At 33.0% G+C, this 17828-nt stretch overlaps 2 protein-coding genes across 2 annotated transcripts; both read left to right on the top strand.

Moving 5' to 3' along the window:
* The first annotated feature begins 1513 nt into the window (after positions 1–1513).
* Positions 1514–6165, top strand: LOC137814181 (sugar transporter ERD6-like 7). Its single transcript, XM_068616772.1, has 18 exons — positions 1514–2026; positions 2203–2265; positions 2707–2796; positions 2897–2956; positions 3048–3113; positions 3215–3280; positions 3434–3509; positions 3850–3914; positions 4007–4099; positions 4195–4275; positions 4606–4690; positions 4881–4924; positions 5014–5076; positions 5178–5237; positions 5319–5372; positions 5472–5531; positions 5624–5738; positions 5861–6165. The coding sequence occupies exons 1-18, from the start codon at positions 1862–1864 to the stop codon at positions 5974–5976; spliced, it is 1422 nt and encodes a 473-aa protein (XP_068472873.1). The 5' UTR covers positions 1514–1861; the 3' UTR covers positions 5977–6165.
* Positions 6166–13450: 7285 nt separating this feature from the next.
* LOC137814182 (sugar transporter ERD6-like 7) lies at positions 13451–17817 on the top strand. Its single transcript, XM_068616774.1, has 18 exons — positions 13451–13709; positions 13918–13980; positions 14366–14455; positions 14535–14594; positions 14679–14744; positions 14858–14923; positions 15076–15151; positions 15269–15333; positions 15428–15520; positions 15633–15713; positions 16035–16119; positions 16284–16327; positions 16492–16554; positions 16657–16716; positions 16795–16848; positions 16925–16984; positions 17246–17360; positions 17505–17817. The coding sequence occupies exons 1-18, from the start codon at positions 13548–13550 to the stop codon at positions 17618–17620; spliced, it is 1419 nt and encodes a 472-aa protein (XP_068472875.1). The 5' UTR covers positions 13451–13547; the 3' UTR covers positions 17621–17817.
* Positions 17818–17828: the final 11 nt, after the last annotated feature.

A 17828-nucleotide genomic window follows, 5' to 3' on the forward strand; every position in this document is an offset into this window, starting at 1 on the left:
ATAAAATATTTTTATATTATTATTTAAAAAATATTATTAATTTAATTTCGTTTTTTAAAAACTAAAAAAATCAAAATAGAAATATAAAATATAAAATATTTATTTTAATCTGTATTAGTTATTTATTTATGCTCTTCTATTTTTGTTTTTTTTAAATATTAATTATTTAATCTGTGAACTGAATCTGGATCTAGATTCTGACATGATTAATAAATTTGTCTATTAAGGTAAATAAATAAAGTGGTATGTTTATTTAGTATATTTTTTAAAAAGGTATATTTGAGAATAAAAAATCGTTCATTCATTTAATACAAATTTCTATTAATAATTTAATACTATAAAGTCACACTTTAGGTTTTTTATTAATAGTAATAATAAATTAATAATATTTATTAATGATTATTTAATATGATTAATTAATAATATTTATTAATGAGTAATTAATATTATTTTTTATTTATTATTAATATTTAATAATAATAAAGTATAGTCCACATTAGCCCTATTTAAAATACCGTAAACAACCCTTGGGGAAGAAATTTCAACCATTTATATAAAGATATATTTTGAATTTGAAAGAGTAAAAGTAACATAAAAATTAATTTGTGAACAAAATTAGATGAAATGAAAGATATATTTCCATTTATTTTTCTTCCTTAAATAACTTCTATTTTTAATTTGTTTGTAATTCTTTTCCACGTTATACTATCTCTTCCTCTGTTTTGTTCTTTTCTGCCAAAAAGTCCAAAAAAGAACTTAAATGTGATGCTGGCCTCGGGAACTCATAGTCACATGGCGTCACACTTCTTTTGTAAGTAGCGTAATTTTTTCGGTATATTACGGTTTTAGGTCTTCTTTTACGACTATTCTAAAGGAACCATGATTGAAAAAATCACGTGAAAATAGTAACTAACAGTACGAATTTGTCAATTTGTTTTTATAATATTGAGATAATTTTGATTAAATCTGAAATCATTATGTACTTTAAGTAAATTTTTTAAATTAAAATTTGTAAAAATTAAAGAATAAAAGTTGATTAATTGTTTTGATTTTTTTTTTATATTTTAAAATTTAGGAAAAGAAGTTTCGATTAACATTATTGTACTTTCTACTGCAATTATATTTTATGGGTAACATACAACAAACCAAGGACTACGAAAAAACCTTTCATAATAACTTCTGCACAGTGAATTGGAAATAACTCCTCTAATATGTAAATGGTAAATTTAGTACAAACCAACATCTTTTAACAAAAAATACAGTGCTGATAAAAAAAAATACAGTAACAATACGTACAATTTTAATTATATTATTTTATACTCAAATTGTGTAGATTATGTACAATTTCATTTAAAATTAATCAAAATTCTGAAAGTTACATACTATTTTTCTTTAACAAAATTGTAGGTACAACTTTTATGTGAAATCCTTTTTAAAACTAACTTAAATCCATCCGAGTTACTCTTCAACAAGAAAAATAAATAAAACATCAAGTTGAAGGACTCCCTCAATTATTGTCAAGACATATACAGCCTAAAGATACAATTTTTCCATATTTTTTTTATGATAATTTAGTACACTGTTTTGTCCATGAGTTTGAAAAGTAAATGCAACTAACACCTACCTCCAAGAACCACCACATCTAAATTCAAGTTCTTCAAAGTGCAAGTTTTGTGTGGGACACTGCTTGCTGTCCTTTAACTTCTATCCCTCTTGTTCCTAAGGGGAAAAAAGAAGTTTTACAGCTTCCATGACAGCATGATCACTTGCGTTTCTGTTTTTCTTTCCCTATACATACACACCATCAATACCATATGAACCAAGGAGTTGAACTGGGAAGTGTTCACGGATAGAAGTGAACATGGCTATTAAGGAAGATGTGGAGGATGGCACGCAGAAGGGAATAAGAGAGCCACTTGTGGGGGAACAGAACCACCAGCTTGTTCAACCAACCACAGGGCATCCATGGATGGTTTACTTTAGTACATTTGTTGCAGTGTGGGGATCTTATGAATTCGGGACTTGTGTAGGTGTTTAGTTTATAGTTGAACTCTGTGTGGTGTGGCACAACTAATATTTCTCATTCCCAGTAAAGAGGATGTTGTAAAGTTGAATAACAGAGAGGAAGCACTTAAAGTTTAACTCACTGAGAGTTTAATACCTATATGTTTCTCTGTGGAATGATTACTATTCTGTTTTCAGGTTGGATATTCATCTCCCACTCAAGAAGCTATCAGCAAGGATCTCAATCTGTCTTTGGCAGAGGTATGCCTGTAGTTATTCACATTTTAGGATTGATGAAATAATGGGAAATAGATTGAAAATGATAAACTAGCAGTATGCTTAACTATGGCCAAAGACTGATGGGAACAATGACTATTTAAAAACATGTACATTATCAAATTTCTAAAATCTTTCATAGAAATAATGACTGGTTTCAAAGAAAATTATCATGTACTCATAAAGATGTACAATTTTCTGAGAGTGTCCAGCTCAGCCGATTAAACAAAAAAATATGCTAGTGACTTAAAACCTTTGATTAGCTAAAAAGTTCGGAAAATTTCTTGGTTGCAACAAGAAACTTATCATTATTATGTACTCAAATATACTCCCTTTGCTTGATGGATTTTGATGTCTGTGCTAGCAAACTGGATCTGGATTTGATCTTGTTTTCTTTGGTTTTTTTTGTGCATTGACCGTACGCAGTACTCCTTGTTTGGCTCCATCTTGTCTTTTGGGGCAATGGTTGGTGCAATAACTTCTGGGCCTATAGCTGATTTTATTGGACGTAAAGGGGTAAGTTCAGAGAAATTATGATAGTTGTTCGGGATTAACTTGTTAATTATTTTTATTTCGGGTTTCCAAGGTGTGAAAAGGTTGATTTCCGAATATGCAGGCAATGAGAGTGTCAAGTGCTTTCTGTGTTGCAGGGTGGCTTATAATTTACTTTGCTGAGGTTCTCACCACAAAACTTGTACCATGTTTTGCCATAACTGTTCTACAAGGATTATAACCCTAACACAACTTTGTTTTTTCCTTTTATACAGGGCCCTGTGCCTTTGGACATTGCGAGGATAGCAACAGGCTATGGAATGGGAGTCTTTTCATATGTGGTTGGTTCTACTCACCCAAAACTAAATTCACAAAATTTCATTCCAGAAACTTGCATGTTCAAATTAATAAAAACTGACTATATACGTGATGGATTGTCAAGGTTCCTGTCTTTATAGCAGAAATTGCACCAAAAGAACTCCGTGGGACTCTGACTACCTTAAATCAGGTAGATTTCTTAGACAATTATTGTGACTATGGAATCATTGGCATCTATATATGTCTTTGTCTTCACAGCATACTGAACTATTTAAATCTGTTGTAAACAATATGAATAAAAGTAACAAAGAGATCTAAGTTCTGTTTAAATTTCCCCTTGCAGTTCATGATTGTTTCTGGTGTGTCGGTGTCATTCATAATTGGAAATGTACTTTCATGGAGGACTTTAGCTTTAACCGGTTAGTCTTCCCTATTTGAATTTAATTCCATCAATAAGGGTATAGGAAGAACAGAAAAATTTATTGTTGGTTAACTGTCTGAGTTGTGATCACAAAGGGATACTTGCGAAGGGGATAACCAAAAAGGTTGAGTGAGGCATCATAGTGTGGAGCCACTATGACACTAGCTCTTAGTGGGTTGAGGTCTCATTGAAAAGAGATATAACATAAATAGTGCTTGTAATGCTTTTACAAGCTAAATTTGTGGTGTTGTGTTATGCCAAGACCAAAATCAAGGAATCATAAAATTAGAAATTAAATAAACTTTGCTGGAGAACTAACTAAGTGTTTGCCCTTGAAGGAATTATTCCCGCTGCTATATTGCTTTTGGGTCTGTTTTTCATTCCGGAGTCTCCTAGATGGCTGGTAAGAAATTATTTTAACTATGCATGTTCTTTAAGAGGCAATGAGCAGTGCTTTGCATAACATCAAGAGTAAAAACCAAACAATTATTGCAGGCAAAGAGAGGACGTAAAAAAGATTTTGAGGCAGCACTGCAAACACTTCGTGGAAAAGATACTGATATATCTGAGGAGGCAGAGGAAATTCAGGTTCCTTTACTGTTGCTAGTTTTAGATAAAGTGGAAGTGTTTATGTAGTGTTTAAGATACCGTGTTTAAGTAGTTTATTTGTCATTGCCACACAGGACTATATAACTACTTTGGAGAGGCTTCCAAAATCCAGGCTGCTGGAATTGTTTCATAGAAGATATTTGCTCTCACTAACTGTAAGTATAATTCTCATCATTCTAACTTTTGAATCAAACCTGCTTTCTTGTTCGTTTTGGATAATGCCTTTAAAATATCACATCACTTTCTTTAAGGATGTGTTTGGTTTGGTAGACTAGGTATAGGGGTGAAAAACAAAATGAGCTTGAAATGATTTTCGAAGAATTAAGATGACAGACGGTATATTTTCAACCTTTTTATGTTTTGGTTGTATCAAACATGTTTGTAGTGATTTTCATTCAAAATTTTCATCTTCCCGTTTTTCACGAACCTGTGCAAGTATACACAGTAAAAGCAAATGTATAACTTGTTTTATATATCAATGGCAGATTGGAATAGGCCTTATGTTCTGCCAGCAGCTTGGGGGCATCAATGGTGTTTGCTTTTATGTCAGCAGTATTTTTGAGCAAGCAGGTACGTGCTAATGAGAATTGCGCTAATCATAATGTTTTTGGTTCCAAGTCTATGCCATCATCACCATTTCCATCTAACCTATAACTCACTTCTACACTTCCCATCGAAAGGATTTATAAAATGGAATAAATTTCATGAAGCATTCAAATTTTCATATTTTGGCAATGACTATTTGTGGATTTTATGTCAGGATTTTCTACCACCATTGGGACTATATCATATGCTTGCCTTCAGGTTCGCAATTTTAACTTAATCACTAGTTCATGTAAAATCTGATATCGTTTTTCAAAAAGCAACTCCAGTAGATTTTTTTTCTCTTGCAGGTTGTGGTCACAGGTCTTGGAGCAGTCTTCATAGATAAAGCTGGCAGGAAGCCCCTACTTATAGTAAATCCAACGACCAAACACTTTACCTTCAAGCTTTCATTTTCTTTTAAAGGTCCTTTTGTGCATAACATTCTTATTGTTATTTCTTGGTTACATTGTAGTTATCTGGATCAGGATTGGTGGCAGGTTGCTTATTTGCAGCAGTTGCATTCTACCTCAAGGTACATACCAACATGGAACCCTATAGCTTCTGGTTTTTAATCCTGGTAATTATGTGAAGGTGATATCCTTGTGTGAATCAGGTTCACGAGGTGGGTGTTGCGGCAGTTCCAGCACTTGCAGTAACAGGCGTACTGGTAATGACCATTACCATTTCATTCTCGATGCTGCTACATTGGATGTGTCTGAGATATAAACTCATATCCTACATTGGATGTTTCTTTTGGTGATACCAGGTCTACATAGGATCATTTTCAATAGGAATGGGAGCAATTCCATGGGTCGTGATGTCTGAGGTGCTTACCAACTCACAAGTTCTCTACTCAAAATCTGATTTCTGTTATTAGAATCAGCAAGACTTAATTTTTGTTATTACCTTCCGTTACAGATATTTCCTGTGAATATTAAAGGGATGGCAGGAAGTGTGGCCACATTAACGAACTGGTTTGGTGCATGGTTATGCTCCTATACTTTCAACTTCCTCATCAGCTGGAGCTCCTATGGTAAATAAATACAAGTCTTGTTTTTCAGATTTATTTCAATTAAAGGTGCAGTGTAACTGTAGAATATTGAAGTTCATGAAATTTATAGAACCAATAAATTCACTTCTGTGTACGATTTGCAGGTACCTTCATTCTTTATGCAGCAATTAATGCATTGGCTATATTATTTATAATTGTTGTGGTGCCGGAAACGAAGGGTAAGAGCTTGGAACAATTACAAGCAGCCATTAATTCATAGGAAGCAGGGGTTTTGTGATTTGCAGAACAGTCTAAGGTGGAAATGAAAAGTTTAACGATTCAATCATCACTAGGCATATTATTTGTCGTAAGTTTGCTTCTGTAATGACGATTGAATTTGTTCTCAAGGTTTCACAATTGGTTCTTAATGCCAATGATTCAGAAAATAAATTCCAGACATTAATTAAAATTTTCCACTTGCATTTTACCTCCCAAAAGAACAACAAATTCATAGTATTACAAAAGATCAAATTTATTAAAAAGACATGGTTTACTAGTAATTAATTTAAGGTAAAGTTAATCCAAAAAGACAAATGTATAATTTTTTTTCTTCACAATAGACAAAAAAAAATGAGATCGATAAAAGATAAAATACAATCGAGAATATCAAATTCAATAAAAATGTGATTCTTAATGCAAGAAAAAAAAAGATAAGAATTAGAGAGAAAAAAGAAGAGAAAATCAAACATTAAAAAAAAATAAAAATCAAACATGAGATTTGAAATTCAAATAAATCATATCAAAACAACGAGGATCATTTGTAAATCAAACGTAAAATTTTGAAATTCAAATAAACAAATATTAAAGCAAAAAGGAAAGCTGATAATATCTTTTATTTAAATTAACTTTTAAAACATATTTCATTCTTTTAAATATCTTTTACATAAAGATAAAACTATATTATATTTAATTATTATTTAGATTTAAAAGTTAAGATTATACAAAATGCTACTAATTTTTACCTCAATTTCACTAATCTATTTTGATAAAAAGTCTTACATGAAGAATGGTGTGATGCAATGTCGTTGTTTTAAGACATCATGAGATGACTAGTTACTCTGCAGTCTTTTCTCCTCCACATAGTTATCTTTCATGCATTCAATCAATCAAACTCATTTAGTATGAATATTATGTTACGTAAGAACTTGAAATGACTAACCTTATCTTTTTTCTCTAAACTCAATTTCTCACAGTACGAGTGAGCCCACAAAATTCATGTATTTTGGTTGAAGTAAAGGTGTAGTAGATGAGAATAATGTGAGGAATTGAGTAACCATGGTTGGTGATAAGAGGAAGCTAGGTCATGTCGGCATGTCCATCAAACTAGGTCTTGCTTTGAAGAGAAAAACAATGGAAATAACTTAAATGAGTTTTCTTTAATTCGTTAATTTTAATAGACCTCCAAAAACTTCGATGGTGATTTTTTTAGTTAGTCTATAAGGAAATCTCTGTCAAGAATAAAGAGATTGATTTCAAATTGAATGAATGAGTGTAGTATATATACAAATAAAATTGTAACTACTGAAAATGAATATAAAACTTAATTATGCTTATTCAATCAACTAATTATGTTACATAATAACTAACTAATATATAATTTTCTTAATAACTAATTAAGTCATATAATGACTAATAATATCATATGATAACTAGTATATTCCTTAATACTCCCCTTAAGTTGGAGAGTACAAATCAAGAACTCCCAACTTGCTACATAAAAATTCAAATTGCTCTATGCCAAGCGCTTTTGTAAAAATTTTTGTCAATTGCTTCTTTGTAGAAACATAACATGGATGAATCTCACCTGCTTGAAGTTTTTCTCAAACTATGTGACAATCAATTTCAATGTGTTTTGTACGTTCGTAAAAAACTGGATTAGCTGCAATATGTAAAGCTGCTTGATTATAACAAAATAACGAAGTCGGTTTGTGCAATTCAACCTTCAAAACCTGAAGTATATTCCATTGCTCTGTATTCTGCTTCTGTCGACGAACGTGATACATTCGTTTGTTTCTTTGATTTCCAAGAGATGAGTTATGATCCAAGAAAAAACACAGTAACCAAATACAGAACACCTTGTAGTACGACATCCTCCCGAATCTGAATAACAATATGCATCAAGAGTTAAAATCTTTTCAGATGGTAGAAAAAAGACCTTGATCTGGCGTCCCTTTAATATATCTAAGAACCCGCAACGCTGCTTCCCAATGTACCTTTCAGGGTGTGTTCATGAATTGACTAAAGGTACATACTGAATATACTATGACAGGTCTGGTAACTATCAAGTATATTAATCTTCCAACCAGTCTCCGATACTTGCTCGGATCATGAAGTATTTCGTCGTCTTCATCTGTCAGTTTCAAGTTTTGCTCCATTGGAAATTTAAGATCCCTCTTTTGGAACGAGAATTCTATCAGCAGATAATATTTCAATTCACCGAGGTCTTTAATAAGAAAGTGTTTAAGCATATGACTTTTGAACAACTTGATTTCATGTAAGTCATTACCAGTCAACAGGATGTCATCAACGTAAATGAGAATAACAGTAAACTTTTTACCTTGAGATTTAGTAAAAAAGTGAATAATCCACCTTTGTATGTAATCAACGGATTTAACCGTAGTTGCAAAAGTTGAGAACCAATTTTGTGATGCTTGTTTTAAACTATAAATAAATTGGTGAAGTCGACATACAAGATTCTCCCCTTGTCAGTGAAGACCAGGAGGTGGAGTCATATACACCTCTTCTTGTAATGTCCTATGAAGGAATGAATTGTGCACATCAAGGTGATGGGTATACCAGTTGTGGGAAGTAGCAACAATTAATAAACAATGAAGAATGGTGAGTTTGACAATAGGAGAAAAAGTTTCTTTGTACCTTCAACCTGGGTGAAGCCCTTGGCAACCAAACAAGCTTTATATTGTTCAATGGTCCCATCAAAATTATACTTGATTTTATATATTCAGCAACAACCGATTGGTTTGTACCCCGGTGGAAGAGAAACCATTTGTCATGTGTTGTTGCGTTCTAGAGCTTGAAGTTCAGCAGACACGGCTTGGCGCCACGAGTGGATCACGGTCATCTTGCTTGAAGGAAGATGGTTCTTTCTGTGTTGTTAAGAGGGCTAAAAAGGCACAATGATGAGGAGAAAAACGAAAAACATACAAATTAGGAGAAAGGAGATACCTTGTACCTTTACGAGAACTTGATTGAGTCGAAGAATGATTAATGTGGGAAGACATGTCATAGTCTTTTTGCCATGCAGGAGGTTGAATATGACAAATGGAACGACAGAGAGGAGGTTCATCAAGGATCGAAATTGGTGACAGATTAGAGGGTTTTAACGTCGTGGAAGGTGAGAAAGAAGACAAAGTAGGCAATGGAGAATGAGATGAGGATGGTATGCCTATTTTTGGGGATGAGGATTATGGAATAACGACATTGGAGGAAGGAGGTGATTCGGGATTGTGATCAAGTAAGGGAAGCGTGGAATTGGGAGAAAAATCAGGAGAGGATATCGGTTGAATCAGTGTATCGAAGGAAATGTTGTGAGGTAGAGGAAAATATGGTGATGAATTTTGAGGAAACTACAAATATTTGGAATGAAAAGGAAAAATATTTTCTTGAAAATATACGTCACGATTGATGGATATTTTTTTGGTTTGTAAATCAATAATTTTATACCCCTTTTGGCCATGTGGATATCCCAGGAAGACACAAATAGATGCACAAGGATCAAATTTTTGTTTAGGGTGAACATTGGTCGCATAACATTTACAACCAAAGACCCGTAAATGTGCAAGAGAAGGAGGACGGTTATATAAGACCTCAAATGGAGATTTGTTGGATAACAATGGTGTTGGAATTCGGTTTATGAGGTAAACTGTAGTTCAGACACATTCTCCCAGAATTCAAGTGAGACATTTGATTCAAATATGAGAGAACGAGCAACATTCAAAATGTGTCGATGTTTTCATTCAACAACTCCATTTGGAGTGTGAATGCAAGAATTTTGGAGCTCGATTGCTTTATTTTAAAGAAAACTAAGAAGAGGAATAAATTTTGTGTCATTATCCACTCTTATCGTTTGAACATTTGTTTGAAATTGAGTGTTGACAAATTGTATGAAATTAGTTGATAAAAATTGTCTCTGATTTATGATGCTTGAGAAAAATCCATGTGCAACGAGAAAAATCGTCAACAATTGTAAGAAACTAACGCAAACCTGTATGCATAGGAATTTTATGAGGATCCCATACATCACAATATAAAAGTGAAAAAGGAAATTTGGTGGTTATTGAGCTTTTGGGAAAAGGAAGGTGTGTCTTCTTAGCCTTTGTACAAATTGTACAATTATTTCCTAGTTCTTTAGGATGATCAGGGAGTAAATGTGACATTAATTTAAAACGAGAAAAAGAGGGATGACCCAGGTGTAAATGCCATAAGTCGAACGATTGAGAAATATGGAAAATAGTCGATTTATTCTTTGATGGATGCATGTAGTATAGACCACCACATTGTCTATCCAAGCTAATCATTTTCCGAAACCAAGTCCTGCAAAATAAAAAATTCATGAAAGAATAGAATGCAACAATTTAGGTCCTTTGTGAGTTTGCTGACTGAAACCAAGTTCAAGTTAAAAGATGGGACACATAGGACATTTTTAGTGTGAGTTTGGAATTAAAAATAACGGTGTTAGTGTGTGTGACTTGTGTCGTAGCACCATTTGGTAAATTAACACTTGTAATATTTGAAGATTTGGTTTCAGTTAAAAGAGACACGTGGGAAAGAATGTGGCGCCAGTATCCAAAATCCAAGAACTTGCGCTACTAGAATTCACAGACACAAGAGTTGATGAAATCAAACTTGCGGCATTTGCATATGCATCAACATTACCAACATTATTTTAATTTAATGCATGGATTGCTTGATCCAATATTTGAATCTGCTCTGCGGTGAATCCTTGTACTGCAATAGAAGAAGTTGAATCAGATACTTCTTGGCATTCTGTCATTGTTTGTTGTGGGTTGATAGTTGATGACATTTGATTTGATAGGAACCACGACATGGCCTGGTTTACCAGAATGATGAATATAGAACGGGTGTGAGGGATCAATGGTTTTGATATCTAATCCAGAACCCTTTGAATCGTCTCCCGTGGTAGTATGAGTGTTTTTAGAAAGTATGAAAATTTTGATAATCAAGAGCACCAAAATCGTGCTCTGATACCATGTCAAGAATAAAGAGATTGGTTTCAAATGGGATGAATTCTCATTGAAGGAGTGTGGTATATAAACAAACAAAATTGTAACTATTGAAAATGAATATAAAACCTAATTATGTTTATTCAATCAACTAATTATATCACATAATAACTAATTATATCATATGATAACTAATATATAATTTTCTTAATAACTAATTAAGTCATGTAATGACTAATAATATCATATGATAGCTGATATATTCCTCAATAATCATGGTGATTTACTATCATAAACACAAATATGTAATCCAATCTCATTTTATTTTTTATTGACTATAGACTATTCACGCGGAGACTACCAAAAAAAAAAAACTCATCAACTACGTCGGCTAGACTAACATGAATAACAAACTATAGTCTTATGGACTTTCAAAGAGAACCAATTTCTAGAAACTAAAGTAGTAACAAGTCATAGTTTCAGGAAAGTGATTTTACTACAAAAGTTTTTGTTTTGAGACATTTCAAAAGCCATACCAACATGTAAACGCAAAATCTTTAAGTTGATGTACATCTTTGAATTTCAGATAATTGAAAACCACTTTTACTTTCAAAACAACAAATATTTTCCTTTCTCTTTTTTTTTTGCATTGAATTCGCATGAGTATATACACAAAAATAATTTTGAACTTTTATCCAAAAAAAATAGCCGAAACTATCACTTGAAGAATGATAATTGTTTAGTTTTCAAACAAAACTAAGTTTCTTCTTAATGTAATATAGGACTAACTTGAATATCCCAAAGACGTATCTCATGAATTATATTTTCATTTATCGTATTCTCCTTAAACAAATTAAAACTAGGGGAGAGAAGGAATTAAAATTGAAATGAAGAACGAAACAGGATGTAAAACAAAGTGAAGAATAGACAACTATAGGTAAATCATATATTAACACATGAAATGTAAAGAACTGAAAAGTAAATGATGAATGTGAAAGATTTAAAACTAAAAATTGAATGTAAATTAAAAATGGAAATTGAGCATGCAAAAGAAACTAAATTATAATTATTAGACCCTCTAGTCAACAATCGCTTACTAGTCCATCTAATGATTGTACTCCAAAAAAGTAAAATGACTTATGCAAAAACTAATAGAATGTTTAGTCAACAATTATTTACTAGACTATCTAATAGTTCTACTCAGAGAAAACAAAAGAGAAAGAGAGTAAGAGAAAGAAAGCAAGATCATTTAATAGAAAATTGTAGAAACGAAAACAACTAGAATGTAAATTGTGGGAAATCTAAAGAATTGAAATGTAAATTGCGGAAAACGTATATGACTGGAAGTAAAGTCAGAAAACTTAAATTGCAAAAAAACATAAAGTGCAAAAACTTAAAGACTAAAAACATAAAATTAAAGCATGATTGAAACAGTAAAATGCAGTTAAATTTACGTGAACTGAAAACAAATTAGAATTGTAAATTGAAAATATAAATTGCAGAACTGTGAAAGAGAGAAAAAAACGAAACTCAATTTAGGAATGTAAAAAAACTAACTAAACTATTGTCGCGAAGTGCCTAATCTACTCATTATCTCCTCTATATCCGTTTCTCTTCTCCCGCTAATATATATTTATAGAGTTTCGAAGTTTTAGATATGGGTGGCCTTAAATTGAGTCCACAAAACTTATCTAAACTAACTGTTTTAGCTTTTTCTTATTTGGTCTAATATTTTCATTAGGATAAACTATAAATGATTCTAATACCATTTTAAGAAAATACTCTCGTTAGGATAGACTTTAAATACTCTAATACTATCTTAAGAAGTAAATTTTAAATTTAAATCAATTTTTTTAATAAAATAACACTCACTTATATACTGTGAAATGACATCATATCTCATATATTGAAGAAAATACAAATCTAATCTTAAAATATAAGTAAGGACAAAAGAAATCTCAAAGAAATAGTAGAAAATCAAGAGTTATCCGTGGACCACAATTCACTCACAAAGTGTCATCAACACTAATCATGAACTGATATTGAGACATCTCGATTTTAACTCTCCTGAACAGATGGAGTTCATTAGGTAAGACATACCTGACCAAACCTTGGGGATAAATAGGAAGTTGAAGACGCTTACACAATTATTGTCCTAAGACTAATGCATACAAATTTCTAAATTTTTTATAATGAACTTTGTACATTGTTATGTCCATAAGTTTGATGGGTAAGTGCAACTCCCACGTCCATCCAAAAACATGAGATCTAGATTGAGTAGTTTGAATAATAATGCCATTTAAGTGCCAGCACTGTGTGGTATACTACTTGCTGTACTTCAACTTTGGGATATATTTTAAGATACCGTTTGTTTCTAGTCCAAAAGAAATCAATTATGTTTTTAGTCTCATTCATAAAAAGTGAAAGTTCTTGTCCATTGCAAAAGAAATTAAAAAATCTTATAAAAGTAAAATAAAGGTCACATGACACAATTATATCAATGAGATAAGACTAAAAACAACATGCTTACTTGCATTTGGGTGTGTTTTTTGCATAGGGAATTAGTAATTGATTACGCATAGAAGTGAACATGGAGATCAAAGATGTGGAGGAAAGCGTGCAGAAAGGAATCAGAGAGCCACTGGTGGGGAAACCGGACCAACAGTTGGTCCATACAAGCAAAGGGCATCCATGGATGGTTTATTTTTGTACATTCGTTGCAGTGTGTGGTTCTTATGAATTTGGCGCTTGTGTAAGTGTTTAGTTTGTTGTTGAACTCTATGGAACACAAATAACACTCCTCATTCCCAGGAAAGAGGATGTTGTAAAGTTAAAATCCAAAACGGAAGCACTTTTGTGGCCTTCTGTACAAGACAAACGAAAAAAAACTGAGAACAGAAAAAATGTAGTTTAATTGACTGATATGTTTCCCTGTGGAATGATTATGTGTCTGTTTTCAGGCTGGATATTCATCTCCCACTCAAGATGCTATCAGGAAGGATTTCAGTCTTTCTTTGGCAGAGGTAAGCCTGCATTATTCACCCTTTTTTAGGATTAGTAAAATTATGGGAAAAGTATTAGAAAATGCTCAATAGCGACTACTCTTTCAGTAAGCTTAAAGATGGCCAAGGACTGACAGGAGTAAGAATATGTAGAAAGAAATATGTACAATTTCTGAGAGAATCGAACTCAGCTTATTAAAGCTAAAATAAATGTATGTTGGTGATCTAAAATCTTTGATTGGCTTCAGAAAAAGTTCGGCATTTTAGTAGTTGCTACAAGAAACTTATCAATATTATGTACTCAAATATATTCCCTTTGCTTTATAGATTTTGATGCCTGTGCTAGCAAACTAGCCCTGGATTTGATACAATTTTCTTTGTCTTCTCGTGTACTGATTGAATGCAGTACTCCTTGTTTGGCTCCATCTTGACTTTTGGTGCGATGGCTGGCGCAATAACAAGTGGGCCTATTGCTGATTTTATTGGACGAAAAGGGGTAAGTTAAGAGAAATTAGGATGCTTGTTTGGGATTAACCAGTTCAGGTGCGAAAAGGTTGATTTTGGAACATATGCAGGCAATGAGAGTGTCAAGTGCTTTCTGTGTCGTGGGGTGGCTTGCTATTTACTTTTCTGAGGTTCTTACCACAAAACTTATACCATGTTTTCCCATAACTATTGTCCAAGAATTATAACCCACCAGAACTTCTTTTTCTTTACAGGGTCCTGTGCCTCTGGACATTGGGAGGCTAGCAACAGGATATGGAATGGGAGTGTTTTCATATGTGGTTGGTTATAATTCTACTCTCCAAAAAAACAGCTTAATGCATAAGATTTCGTTTCAGACACTTGCATGTTTAAAATATTAAAATTTTACCATATATGTGATGGATTGTACAAGGTTCCTGTCTTTGTAGCAGAAATAGCACCAAAAGAACTCCGAGGGACACTGACTACCTTAAATCAGGTAGATCTCAGCAGCAACTTTTATAACTTTGGAAACATTAGATTCTATATATACGTGTGTGTGTGTTTCACAATGAACCATTAAACTGTACTAAACAGTATGCAATAAAGTTAACAAAGAATCTAAGTTTTGCTTTTCATTTCTCCTTGCAGTTCATGATCACTGCTGCTGTGTCAGTGGCATTCACCATCGGAAATGTACTTTCGTGGAGAGCTTTAGCTTTAACTGGTAAGTCTAACCTGTTTAAATATAGTTCTAATAATAAGGGTAAGGGCAGAACAGAAAAAAATTAGAAATTAACTGATACTTTGCTGGAGAACTAATTGTAAGTGTTTGCAATTGTAGGCCTCATTCCCACTGCTGTATTGCTATTTGGTCTGTTTTTCATTCCAGAGTCTCCTAGATGGCTAGTAAGAAACCAATTTACAAATTCATGCTTTTATAAGAGGTAAATGTGTGGTGGTTTTCACAACATCAAGAGTTCTAACCAAACAATGGTTGCAGGCAAAGAGAGGACAGCAAAAAGATTTTGAGGCAGCACTGCAAATACTTCGTGGCAAAGATGCTGATATATCAGAGGAGGCAAAGGAAGTTCAGGTTCTTATACTTTTATATATAACTCTGTGCCTTTGCTTCACGCCGCAATGTTGAAGAGAAATCATTCTTAAGATACTGTGTTTAAGTGGGTGTATCTGTCATTGGCACACAGGATTATATAACTACTTTGGAGCAGCTCCCAAAATCTAGGCTACTGGAACTATTTCATAGAAGATATTTGCGCTCAGTCACTGTAACTATACCTTCTATCATTCTAACTTTTGATTGAAAATTTCTTTCTTCATCCTTTTTGGACAATGTCACTAAAATATCACTTCCCTTTCTGCTAGGATTTTTTGTTAAACGAGGTCTAGGGTTGAAAAACAAAAGAAGTAAAAAATTATTTTCATCCAAGAGTGAATATGATAGAGTTTATTTCCAACCCTCATGTTTTTGTTGTATCAAGTAAATCTGAAATGACTTTGTTTCAATATTTTCATCTTGACATTTTTAATGAACCAAAATAAGTGCACTTAGGCATAGATATAACTATTTTTTATACGCAAATGACCAGATAGGAATAGGCCTTATGGTCTGCCAGCAGTTTGGAGGAATCAATGGAATTTGCTTTTATACCAGCAGTATTTTTGAACTAGCAGGTAAGCATGCACTTACTAGAATTGCTGTAATCATCACACCTATACACATTGCTAAGTCAGCATTCCATCTGATCCAATAACTCATTGTCACACTTCCCATTGAAAGTATATTTAAAAAATTGAATAAATTTCAATAGGCATTCTAATTTTTATTTTCATGTCAGGATTTTCTCCCACCATCGGAACTATAGCATATGCTTGCCTTCAGGTTCTTAATTTTAACTTAGTTGCTATTTGAAAATCTGATATTTGTTTGTGTGAAAGGATTGGTATAAACTCAAGTTCGAAAAATTTTCAATTTTTCATTTTTGGAGTATCCTGACTTCATAGTCCCAAACCAATTCATGGTTTTTTGTTGTCTTTCTTTTGCAGATTGTTATCACAGGTCTTGGAGCTGCCTTAATCGATAAAGCTGGGAGGAAGCCCCTACTTCTAGTAAATTCAAAGAACAAAACAGTTTATCATTAAACTTTCCTTTGCTTATAAAGATCCCTTTTGTGTATTATATTCTTATTGTTCGTTCTTGTTTCATTTTAGTTATCCGGATCAGGATTGGTCGCAGGATGTATATTTATAGCAGTTGCATTCTATCTCAAGGTATATTCCAAATGAGAACCCTATAGCTTCTGGTTTTTAATCCTGATAATCATGAAAGTGATATCCTTGTTGAAACAGGTCTACGAGGTGGGTGCTGCAGCTGTCCCAGCACTTGCCGTAACAGGCATACTGGTATGACCGTTAGTATTCCTTTCTCAATGTCTCAGAAATATGAACTCATTCTCCATTTGACATGAATCTTTACTAGGTCTACATAGGATCATTTTCAATAGGAATGGGAGCAATTCCATGGGTTGTGATGTCCGAGGTACTTGCCTCCCTCTCTCTTCTTTCAAGTTTTAATGGCACTAAGCCTCTTGCAGAAGAGATGCAAATTAATTAAAGTGGAATTTCTAGAATAACTGTGGCACTTCAGAACTAGAAATTGTTGATACCCTGCAGTAGTTGCATGTAATTTTCCTGATTTCGGGAGAAGCTAGTTGTGACTGTTATTAGCCAAAATCAACTTATAAATTCTCCCCTTATAAATCATTATCTCTGTTAACCTGATATTACCTTTTGGTTACAGATATTTCCTGTCAACATTAAAGGGCAAGCTGGAAGTTTGGCCACATTAACGAACTGGTTTGGTGCATGGTTATGTTCCTATACTTTCAACTTTCTCATGAGCTGTAGTTCCTACGGTAATAAATGCAAGCCATTAATTTTAGTTTCATTTCATTCAATGGCGTAATGATCACTATTATTATATGATAATTGGTTTACCACTTGGGAAGAATCGTAGGCAACCAGTAGAACTAGCAAATTTACTTGTGTACGATCTGCAGGTACCTTCATTCTTTATGCAGCAATTAATGCATTGGCTATATTATTTATAATTGTTGCGGTCCCAGAAACCAAGGGGAAAAGCTTGGAACAATTACAAGCAGCCATTAACTCATAAGAAGCAGGAGTTGAGACTTGCAGAACAGTGTACGGTAGGGAAAGAAAAAGATCCACAAATTGATGATTGAGTAATAAATAATTTGTCGTAAGTTTGCTTCTGTATTGGTGATTGAATTCGTTCTCATGGTTTCTAATTCTCATTGGTTGTCTTAATGTCATTAATTCATGAAATATATCCAAAGGTAGTAATGTAAACTTTGCAGTTG

This window comes from Phaseolus vulgaris, chromosome 1, assembly GCF_000499845.2.
Source record: "Phaseolus vulgaris cultivar G19833 chromosome 1, P. vulgaris v2.0, whole genome shotgun sequence".
Taxonomy (NCBI): domain Eukaryota; kingdom Viridiplantae; phylum Streptophyta; class Magnoliopsida; order Fabales; family Fabaceae; genus Phaseolus; species Phaseolus vulgaris.

What these genes read in the sequence shown, in the direction of transcription:
- LOC137814181 (XM_068616772.1), top strand. Translation starts at nt 1,862, where the DNA reads ATGGCTATTAAGGAAGATGTGGAGGATGGCACGCAGAAGGGAATAAGA. An exon ending in ATTTTATTGGACGTAAAGGG is followed by an intron (nt 2,797 to 2,896) that starts GTAAGTTCAGAG and finishes CCGAATATGCAG; the next exon opens with GCAATGAGAGTGTCAAGTGC. An exon ending in GATATTTGCTCTCACTAACT is followed by an intron (nt 4,276 to 4,605) that starts GTAAGTATAATT and finishes TATCAATGGCAG; the next exon opens with ATTGGAATAGGCCTTATGTT.
- LOC137814182 (XM_068616774.1), top strand. Translation starts at nt 13,548, where the DNA reads ATGGAGATCAAAGATGTGGAGGAAAGCGTGCAGAAAGGAATCAGAGAG. An exon ending in CTTATGAATTTGGCGCTTGT is followed by an intron (nt 13,710 to 13,917) that starts GTAAGTGTTTAG and finishes GTCTGTTTTCAG; the next exon opens with GCTGGATATTCATCTCCCAC. An exon ending in GGAGGAAGCCCCTACTTCTA is followed by an intron (nt 16,555 to 16,656) that starts GTAAATTCAAAG and finishes GTTTCATTTTAG; the next exon opens with TTATCCGGATCAGGATTGGT.